At 41.7% G+C, this 11,256-nt stretch overlaps 1 protein-coding gene across 3 annotated transcripts; it reads right to left on the bottom strand.

Annotated features, from left to right (window-relative positions):
- Positions 1 to 5,463: 5,463 nt before the first annotated feature.
- On the bottom strand, positions 5,464 to 11,195 carry zbtb49 (zinc finger and BTB domain containing 49). 3 transcript variants are annotated; one of them, XM_067588015.1, is made up of 8 exons: positions 10,801 to 11,195; positions 10,244 to 10,411; positions 9,034 to 10,160; positions 8,857 to 8,903; positions 8,701 to 8,774; positions 8,347 to 8,429; positions 7,444 to 7,605; positions 5,464 to 6,966 (listed from the first exon to the last, which is right to left on the bottom strand). In XM_067588015.1, the coding sequence occupies exons 2-8, from the start codon at positions 10,393 to 10,395 to the stop codon at positions 6,218 to 6,220; spliced, it is 2,394 nt and encodes a 797-aa protein (XP_067444116.1). In that variant the 5' UTR covers positions 10,396 to 10,411; positions 10,801 to 11,195; the 3' UTR covers positions 5,464 to 6,217. The 3 variants fall into 3 exon arrangements, with proteins under 3 accessions (XP_067444116.1, XP_067444117.1, XP_067444118.1); XM_067588016.1 differs by lacking the exon at positions 10,801 to 11,195 and having other exon boundaries at positions 10,244 to 10,794; XM_067588017.1 differs by lacking the exons at positions 10,244 to 10,411; positions 10,801 to 11,195 and having other exon boundaries at positions 9,034 to 9,915; positions 9,998 to 10,072.
- Between the last annotated feature and the right edge of the window lie 61 nt (positions 11,196 to 11,256).

The following is an 11,256-nucleotide window of genomic DNA, read 5'->3' as shown; positions in this document are numbered from 1 at the left end:
GGCTCCATTCATGCATGCACACACACACACACAAACGCACATACAGGTAACTTTGTGTGATGATCCTTGAATGTCTGATTGCTGTTTTTATCCAGATTCACTGGAGGAGCTGGAGAGAGAGAGAGAGAGAGACAGAGAGAGAGAAAGAGAGTGAATACCACTGCAAGCAAGATGATAGAGAGTGAGGGGGGCTTCCCAGAGTCTGCTGTATGCACTGATGACAATTCCTATATAGCCAAGTGCAAACTGCTATGACAGCGTGGCTAATTTTACAACATCCCTCTTATCGTTCCTCCTCTTTCATTTTCTTCCTCCACTGTCTCTCTCACACATACACACGAATGCACACTCACACAGAAACACGCACACACACACTCCCTGCCTGAAGGGCTCTGTCCGTGCGATTAGGGTATCGTTGGATCTGATTGGCTAATACTTTCACCACTAGAAATCAAAAGGATCTGAGCAAGAAGAACGGAGCTTCCCATATGTATTTCATCCTTTTAGTTAGGATCTGTTTCAGATGAGACGAGGCACAACTACTGGCGTTCACGGAGGCCTGTTGTTTGACTTGACTGTAGTCCCTGTAGTGAAAACATTCAGAGGGTGTCACAGTCCTCCAACTGACAAGAGTTCTGATGTTTTTTTGGGTTTTTTTTTTGCCAGAATGAAATAGTTTTCCTGGTATGATTTTATCCATACAACATCTAAAATAATGACCTGCTACTTAATTAAAGGTCAGAAATTCTCTAATTCTCTTTCCAATACACTTTACACCTTGATTCAAGTTTGAGTCACTATCAACATACCAACGGTGAGGAGCTGCTGCCATATCTCCAAGCTAGCTGGGAAATATGAATCTACAAATAGACACAAAACCCAACCAATCATCTCTCAACTTTCCCTCCGGGTGCTATTGCAATATTTGGAGTACCGAAAATACAACTGTCAGCAATAAATATTAGGAGCCTGGTCTGTATCTGACTGCAAATCCAAATCCCTGTTCCGCTCTGTCCTGAGCCTCTACTGTATGTGCTGAAACAACCTAATATTCTTGCTCGAGGGGGGAAACAGAATAACCTGTCACACACACACTGACAGGTGTCTAAACCCGTTGTGAGAAACTGAAAGTGTCTACTGCAGACCCAGAGGAACACACTTGGGTACAGTAGCTGAGGGGCAATTATGAGTGTGGATAATAACAAGGGAGGAAAATACATATCTGTGTGTTAAGACACCTTAGTACAAGTGAGCTTGAGCTGTGTGAATGTATCTGTGACACAATAACACCTGTCTAGCCGTGTTTTGCATGAATGGCACCCTTACAGTCAACGTGAACAGATGGAGCTAGGCAGGTAGCATCTGTGTAGGAGGAAGACAGAGCTGAGTGAGACAGCACAGCAGAGCAACAGTAGGAACAATCACCATTCTTCTCCTCCGCTTAAGCCTCTTTCATATTGCGACACACAGAGGAATTATAGCAGAGAGACTAGGTCAGCCACTTATCCATCTCATCCAACAATGCAACACGCCACAACTCCACAGCAATTACTGCTCAGCTGGAACCTCTGCCAGAGCACATCCACATCTTGTGGTGGTGATACAGTTTTCAGTGCAATAATAATAATAATGAATACTGTGTTGCACATGTGGTAGGGCAAATGGATAAAGAGATGTTTGAACAAAAATCACATGAACAGAAAAAAATGTTGAGATAAACAAGAGTTGTCTGTGTCAAAGATGCACATTTAAATCCAGCAAAATGTGAAATATTCGACGGAAGCTCAGCCAAACATGACTGTGCTCTGCTCACCCTGCAGTGAAATATCACAGTCGACCAAATTTGAGAGGATTCATCACACTTGCTTGTTAATTAAACCTATCCTCATATGCCTGTGACAACACAAAGCAATGAAACGTGATTAGATACCGAAACAAAAGACGAGCTCTGGAAATGTTTCTGGGTAAAATGGCATTAGCCCTGGTCTCATTCTGCACCAGTAACACAGCGTACATAATCAGGATTAACTTTAGCATGATGGAGAGAGCAAGAGACAGAGAGAGAGAGCGAGAAGTGGTTACCGTGTAATGAATACACAAGAAATACACAAGACAAAGTGTTTTTTAATTTCATCAAAGCACATAGGATTTCCTTTTGTCTAGATGGGTGTCTGTGAGTATGCTGGTAAAAGGAAATATCCAAATACAAAATATACCAAAGATTTTGTGTGATAAGGTCTCCAATTCTTGATTATTTTAATCTGCTGCAGACATGTTGGTTTCCACATTTATGGTATGAGAATGATGATAGCTTGGGCTTGGAGACTACAAACATTTAACCTAGACATTGAGTTGCACTTTGGGAAGTGTAGGATTTAGTGTTACTGGCGTTTGACTCACAGAGACTAAAAATCAGGGCATCTCTGCTGCAATGATTGTGACCATCCTTTTAGCCATGCTAACAGTGTGGCTCAAGGGATGTCAAAACATCCAGCCTGGTCCAGCCCTTTGGTCCAGACTGAAATATCTCAACACTTATCGGATGGATTGTCATGAAATTGAATGAAAGACATTCATTGTTCTCAGGGGTTGTAGTTTAATGATTTTGGTGATCCTCTAACAACTACTGGAGGTCCCCCTCAGGATGAATTATAATAAAGATGGTGAACATGGTGCACATTATACCTGATAAATGTCAATATACTAGCATTATTATTGTGAGCATGTTAGCATTCTGACGTTAGCATTTAGGTTTAAGCACTGCTGTGCCTAAGTACAGCCTCACAGCGCTGTTAGCATGGATGTAGACTTAGTCTTGTTTGAATCCATCTTTCTCATGTCTCGCAATAAATTTCTAAATTGATGGAGTAGCCCTTTAAATGGTCAATAGAGCCTGTATGGAGAAGACTCTGAGGGTTTGTGGTCTGAGGATCTTTGTAACAAGACCACTTCCTGGGTGGGCATTTTCTCTCACATCAACTGTCACAGTGGATATGTGCGAGGTAGCTCATGACAGTTTAGAATCGGAAGATTTGCCTTGACGCAGTCTGGAAACCAGGCTTGGCATTAGTGTGATGTTGCTTTCTGCCTCCATGTTGTGAAGAACAGAAGGGTTTTCTTCACACTCTCAGACTGTGGTATCTCTTGTAAAATTAGAATGTGTTCAAGCTCACCAGCGTTTGAATTACTTCTTTGTATAGTGTTGCATTTTCACCAGTATGAATAAAATAACAGAGTAGTGTAACCATTTAACTTTAATATCATAGTGTAGGAAGGAATATAAGGGAAGCACAAGTATGCAGAACAATTGGGACATTCCCATTGTTCACATATCTGCCACACACACACTCTGCTTCACACTCTTCTCATGATGTGAAGCATCAGGGTCAGGCACATTTTACTACCCAGAATCCCTGTCTCTTGTCCATCACTGGTTGGAGGACTGATGTAAAGGGCAACGAAGGAGAATGAACACCATAATAACAGATTTATCCCATGTGTTGCTAAGCAACAAATCCAGCAGGCATAGAGTAACAGGGTCTGTATGTTGTGACGATGGTCAATTATCATCTGCCTATGTTGTTGTGAATGCTGTCGACTTGGGTGCACTGTTTACAAAACCCACATGCTGCAGTGGTGTTGCACAGTGTTTACTGGGTGTGTAGTGAATCATACTTGTGACAGCTACACACTCAGTCTCCATAAAAACCAAATCAATCCCATGAGCAATGTTCATACCTTCAGGGACTCCACTAGAGTGGACAGGCATTACATAACATGCTATTATGGTACTAACATTTGTCATCCTTAGCTTTTATGTTCTGCAAGGGATGAATTATACCTTTTATTATGTATTCTGAGTGATTGAAGATCCAAGCTGGTACCAGTTTAGTCTGAAAGGTTTCTGCAAAATTTTTCTTCACACATTCCATCATGAACTGTATGATCTGGTTTCTAACTCCCTCTGTAGTCCATTTAACAGCACAGCACTTTCACTCTCAAGTAAAGCCCTTTCTGAAAACAAACAAGTTGAAGAGCTGTTAAACAACACCTGGATAAGCCTTTACATGAGGCACACAAATGATACATTCTCCCGTGAACATGATGAACTCAAAGGAATTACAAGCTGTTTAATGTGATTAAAGCTATTTTGTAAAAGAATATAAATTCGAAAATATGTTGATGTAAAAATCTCTCAATACATGTGACATCAAACAAAAGTCAGTTGAAATACAGTTCCCATTCACTTGAGAAAGTGTGTCCAAACTTTTGACTGGTACAGTAGGTTCTTCTTGCCATAATTATTCTTCCTGTTTATACTGGCTGTTAGATCCCATAGTAATGTATTTACAGTGTAAGTGATGTGAGCCGAAATCCACAAGCCTCTTTCCATGCAAAAAATTATTTAAAGGAGACATATTGTAGTAAGGGAGGTTTCAATTTCTTTTTTGATTATAAAGTGGGTCTAGGTGCTATATAAGTACTGTGAAAGTATCAAAATGCTCAGTCCACGGAGAAATGCACACAGCCCGTATTCAGAAACTGTGCCTTTAAACGAGCCATTTGGACTTCTGTGAGGTTGTGATGTCACAACTATATGCTCAGTGTTTCCCCTACCATTGCCCTGGAGGGGACGCCCGGCCCTCCAATGGGAGCCCCCACCCCTCCTGAAAGAAACAAAATATGTTTATGTTATTTACTTAATTTATATGCACCAATTTTATTTCAGCTCAGTGTGAGTGTCATTCATGGTCGAGCTAGTTTCTCTCCTCTCCTCTGCTCTGTGCTACAATCTGTTACCTGTGGTTGGCCTGGGTGTGTGTCACTCAGAAAATAGTCAGGCAATCAGGAGAGAGGGGCACTGAGCAGACACAAAACAGCCTGTTTCAGGCTGAGTGAGAGCTGCATCCATTTCGTGTACAGCTGTAACTAGCTGCTTTTTGATCAGAAAAATATGCAAATATTTGTAAATAGACCATGAAAATGAAAATATTAAACTGGGAAAGGGGCATAATATGACCTCTTTAAAAGTTTATCTGAAGCTAATATAAACTTCAACCATCCAAATTAGTCAAATCAACTGGATATATTTCAACATTAGTCTTCCTAGTGCCAAAGTCCCTCTTTTTGTTACTATACTTCAACCACAGCTCAACAGGAAAACACTGTCCGAGGAAACACGAAGAGGGAATTTTATGCTAAAAAGACTGTAAATGTGGCAGACTTGATATGATATATAAACTTTTAAATACATCTTTGCACAAAATGACTGTGTGGACACACTGTGGATTTTGGCCCCATCACTTACATTGAAAGCAAATTATAGGGGATCTTTTAACAGTCAGTATGAACAGAGGGAATGATTACAGCAAGGAAAACTTCTTTCAATGTTCATCTGGGCACCTAATTTGTTTTAAGACAGATTTGAAAAATGATGAAACCTTTAAAAAATCACATGCAAAATGATGAACAGATATTTTTTTATTAAATAACACAAAAATGAAATAGAATGTTCACTTTATATTCTCATATGAATATACCATTATTTGACACTGATAGTCCAAAATAAGTCTGCTTTTTCTATAATTTAAAGTGCAGTGCAGTATATACAAACTGAAAGAGTGTAACTGACATTTATATTAGCCATAATGAGCTGCAATGCATCCTGGGATCATGGATCGTGTTTAAGATGGAACCTTATAGCATACGTCCACACTGAATTGCAGAGGGCAGTAGACTGCTGCTGCACTGATGTCTATGGGTTTAAACATTCAAGCATGCTGCACCTCAGGCCACATCTTAATCACTGATGTCACAGAAGGTTTCCTCCATCAGCTGTCAAAGGCTGTGACATCACTGACTGGGGTGTGGCCAGAAAAGCATCACTTTTAGTTTAAAAAGCAGTGCAACAGAAGTTATCATCCCTCTTTGAGAACATTTATGATTTCTTTATTTCTAAAGAAAAACTAGGAAACACTTACTTTGATTTTGACCCAAATTAAATCTCAGTTATTAATAATTTGCATTACTACTATTTCAAGTTAGCTTAGTCATAAGAGCTACCATTTTTGTGTGTTTTATTAACGGGTCAATTTTAATCAAATTAAGATCCAGGTGGTTACTGTCAGAATCAATATGTATACTGAGTAAGCATCAGTGAAAAGTGCACATCCTCAGGTCAGGGTATGCTGTGCTCATTTGAAGATGAGGCAGCATTTTATTGCTCCATGTCGTTATCATTCTGCAGAGTTTTCATTGCCAGGCCCCACAGAGTTACACTGGAGATGAACTGGCCTTCACTGGACCTGTAGGAGCCACTACTGGGCCTGCTGCTAGACCCTGTAAGGGAACTACAGTGATTGTCTGTAGGTGGCAGGTAAGTCCTCCCCACCAGACCTCTGCTCATCTCCACCGCCATAGTTCCATTCTCCACATACGGACCATACACAACTTCCTGAGACAGGTGGGGTTTGGTCAGCTTCATATGGTCCGAGACGGGCAGGGCTGCACTTCTCTCCTGGTGGGCGGAAGAGAGGAGGTGATGGGGCACCAGGGAGCGCAGCTCTGGAAGGGAGTTGGGGGTAGATGCTGGGCTGAGGTGCACGCTGGGAGGTGGAGTGTCTATATGTGGTGATGGTTGTGGTGGTGAAGGAGGAGGTGGTGAGGGCTTTTCTAGGCCTGTGTGAGGCATCATAGTGGAAAAAGGCTGCTCACTGGTGGTGGCAGGAGGTTTACTGTGGCTGACAGGTTTGGGAAACGAGGCAGCTCCATCGGAGCTACGCGTCTGGTCAGAGTTGTCTGTGACGGGGCTGTCAGATGGAACCCCCTTGCAGTGCATGTTGCTGTGTCTCCTCAACATGGCCGAGCGGGTGAAGCTCTTGCCACAGGCGTTACAGAGGTAAGGTTTCTCACCAGTGTGAGAGCGTATGTGACGCTGCAGGTCCCCTGAGCCAATGAAGCATTTCCCTGCATTGATTTAAAATGCATATTGAGAGTAAAACACTGAGCAAACATGAACTATCTTCCATATTGAATTTTAAAAAAAACTTTTTAGTCAATATTTTTTTTTCATTTGGGCAGGTTACAAACAGAGATTAATTCATTAAGAGTCAAAACATCAGTGATCCTAAAGGAGGAAATGACCACAAAACTGGGAAGCCTAATGTAAAAAGTAAAAGCAGAGGCAAATAGCAGTTAAATCTCATGCTCAAATTCAGCTATTTTGTCATCTATTCTTGAATAATTAGAACTCGAAAAAGCCTAATCAAGATGACACGTCTATCATGCATCTAAAATTAAAGGGACTGAAAGTGGATTGTTCTGCACTATATAAGATTTTGTTTTTACTAAAATATGTTGGGGTTTTTTGTCAATGTTACATGCAACCATGTCTATAGTGGAATCAGTTTCTACAAAACCAGAACGTGAATGATGATTCCTTACCACAAGTGGCACAGCTGTGGGGTTTTTCCCCAGCATGGCGAGCCTTGTGCTTCAGAAGTTTCCTGTGTGTGTTGAAGGACTTTCCACACTGGTCACAGGTGAAGGTCTTGTCCGTGGCGTGTGTCCTCTTGTGCTCCTTGAGATTGCTCAAGTTGTTAAATCCTGAGAAACGTGACAAATACGGTGAGTAAAACACCAGTCTATTAAATACACATTGGGCCTCATGCAAGAACATTTTTGTATTTTTGTCCTAAAACTCTCTTTTTTCTGTGAAGTTTGCTCATACGAGTGTTCAAAGTCAGATTCAACAAACTCTCTTAACTGCCTGAACTTCAGCCTGATGAATGCCACCTGTTCATGAGTATGTGTGTGTTGGTGGGATGTGATCATTAACATAATCCACACCCCTAAAACTGCCATATAAGATTCCATGTTCCGCTCCATTTGTGGGCGAGTTTCATTCACAAAAAAGTTCCATAAAAATACTGCACAGCATCAAGTCCTGCTTTCAGAAATCAGCAGACAAAAACGTAACAAATTTAGGAGTGTCAGTAGTAGAGGACCTGAAACAATTACAAAATATGAATGAAAAGGCAGAAATGATCTATTCATGAAATTTACGGCAGGTCTGGACCACTCAAGAATTTCATTTGTACAAGAAAATTGATGAATGACACAAATGTTCTTAAATCACTCGTACGTGCATCTTAAGAACAAATCTGTTTGTATGAGTGGTTCTTGCATGAGCCCCTTTGTGTCACAAGCTTTCAGGTGGGTCTCTGAACTATATAGTGCAAAATACTGTCAATTGTTTGTCTCAGGTTCATCTTAAAAATTAGATCATTAGAAAATAAGACCTACAAATAGATTATTAGGTAAGCATCTGTTAGAGTTGTCACATACCTCGACCACAGATATCACACAGATGTGGCTTTTCTCCTGTGTGGACGACTTTGTGACGATGGACATCCCCTGATGCTGTAAAGCTGGAAAACACAGATGAATATTATGAATATATATTTCTGAAACCGCCAGTTGAAGTTAAACTTATGTCACTAATGATGTCTAAACTTAAGTAAAACTGCTTTGCTGGGGCTTTAACTCAAATATAATCTGTTCTTGCTGAGCTATCAATTACCGCCAACAACACTTTACTACCACTTTACTAAATATGTGATTATGTCTTAAAATAGGCAGACCCACAAACTTATTATAAACAAATGCAAGCACTCTAAAATACCCAAACAACAACTTTACCTTTTACCGCATAACTCACAGATGTACGGTTTCTCTCCAGAATGTCGCCGCAAATGTGTCTGTAAATTTCCAGCCTGTAAAACAAAAAAATAGCCCGATGTAATCTAACCGTCTAAGAATAACTGCTGCAAATTAGAATTTAGAACAAGATCATACCTGTGAGAAGTTTCTCCCACAAATATTACACTGAAAAGGCTTCTCACCTGAAACAACAAAAAATGTAGATTTACATCTGATAATGTCATTAAAACAAATTGTACAAAACCACTAATTTAACTGAAATGTGTTACTGTATATCACAGGGGATTATAATGAATTTATAACAGGGATTACCAGTATGTGAGCGCTTGTGCAGCTCCAGGTTGCTCGGGTGTTTGAAGATCTTTCCACACACCTCACAACAATATTGCTTGTGTCCTGTCTGCTGTGGTGTCTCTGGCACCATCTTCAGATCTTGTTCCTCTTGGTTCACAGGTGGGGAACTGGGGACTTGTGCATCTGTTGCAACCTCAGGAACCTCCTCCCTGCCTGTTGTAAGGCCCTCAACAGGAGCCTCTGGAGCCCCAGTCTGGATCACTGACTCTTCTTGGTGACTCTCTTTGGGACAGCTAAGGATGGGCTCACTGACTGATTCAGCACACATCTCCTCTAAAGCCTTCTGAGACCGTAGGTAGTTGTATTTCTTCAGGTACACAGTCTTCTTTGGGCGCACTGGCTTGTTGAGCATGGAGTCTGCTTGGTCAGAGCTGGGAGTGATTAAATTATCTGATGGTGTCAAAGAGGAGACAGGGTTCTTTTCAACTGCCAAAGATGTGCAGGGAGGGTTGGGCTGAACCGAGTTTCCTGAGCATACAGGTGTTTGGTTACCTCCCTGGCTGACCCCAAGCTGACACTGCGGCTCCTCCACCGCCACCAGAGGGCCTGAGCCTTGATTCGTGGCAGCGCTATTAGTCTGAATTGCAGTTTGTTTGAAGTACTGCCTATTATAAAAGTTACGGAGCTTGTAGCCATGGACAAGCTGTTTTTCTACAGGTGCCTGAGCGCTGCTAGCTGTGTCACAATTTGAGCTGCTATTAGGCACAGAAACGGGCATCCTTTTGGTGTGGTCCACATCACTGTTGAAGCCTGGCCTCTGTGTTTCAGAGGGACAGTGGAGGTCAACGTCATGAGGCAGACTGCTTCCCAGGAGGCAGTCATGCTCTGAATTCAACATGCCTGGGAGAGAAAATGACGGGATTTCTACTGGTGGCGGACAAGGCTTGAGAAAAGTATTACACATACTTAGGACATTTGGAACCTGCAAACACTGAGCGATGTCCAGGAGCGCTTGTACATTATCCTGGTTGATGTCGAGATGAGAGGTATACATGTAATCCAAAATTTGGCCGATACCACCGACATCCTGGATAACCAAGTTGAACACATCGTTCTTCTGACTAGGGGAGTTTTGGAATAAAGACCTGGAAAGATCAAAGTAGTAAAGGGTGTAGATTTGCCAAAAATTCAGTGATGTGTTACTATGCAGCTATAGATATAAACGTACCTGAAATAGGAGCTGAAAGCAGCCAGGACGTTTTTGTGGGCTTTGAAGCAGACACCTTTGACCACCAGCATGCAGTCACAGAGGAGCCCCTGAATCCTCTGCTCCTGGAGCTGCTGCAGGAGGTAGGAGCTGTGGTTGGACAGGGTGTCCATGGTCACTCAGCTCTAACTTCCTCATCAAAAAGCGAATACATGTCACACGGTCACCGACAGGACTACTGATTTACTTCCATTTATAAGGCAGTTCACGAAATGGAGCCACGTTAAAAGTGATATAAGCAAGTGCTAGCAACATTTGTAAGTGTTTTACTATTCGTACACATCGCAACAACCGCGCAGAATCCGATGTCTGTGCTACGCGACCACCCATGCAAAAAATTGGACGAAAACTCGCTAACAAGCTAACTACAAGGCAAAGCTAACTAACCGCACCAGTTTACTAAACAAAATGAATCAGTGCTGCACCAAATCCCACACGGATGACATTTTCAACTGGGAATGAAAGTCCAAACATATTGTTACGTGAAGATAAGTTCAAACATCGTATGCGGATCTCACCTTTTATTTGGATGATGGGTCACTTTTCCACCGAGCTAACGTCACTTCACTTCCTGGTACCGTCAAGGAATCCTTGGTGCACCTTGTATTTCGCGCAGCCAAACCATGAAAACATGAACATGAACAATTATTTTGGGAACTTCAGTAGCAACGATATGTGATGTATTGTAACGTGGATGACATGCTGAAAGTCGCTATTCCTATATTGCTCTTCAATGTAAAAAAAAAAAAAAAATCAACTCCGCCTGGGTCGGAACTTCTCTTCTGTTTCATTTTCACACGGAAGATTAATGATGTAGATACACAAAATGTAAGTTGGTGCGGTGCCTTTTTTGCCCCACCCGCATTCTGCTAAGACCCGCCCCTACTCTGCCTCTAATTGGCTCTGGTTCTGATCTCACGCTTCATGCCTAAACCTAACCAATCTAACCAAAGAAGGCAACGAGTACTAGCCAA

This window comes from Thunnus thynnus, chromosome 4, assembly GCF_963924715.1.
Source record: "Thunnus thynnus chromosome 4, fThuThy2.1, whole genome shotgun sequence".
NCBI lineage: Eukaryota > Metazoa > Chordata > Actinopteri > Scombriformes > Scombridae > Thunnus > Thunnus thynnus.
This window is presented reverse-complemented; position numbering and strand designations above follow the sequence as displayed.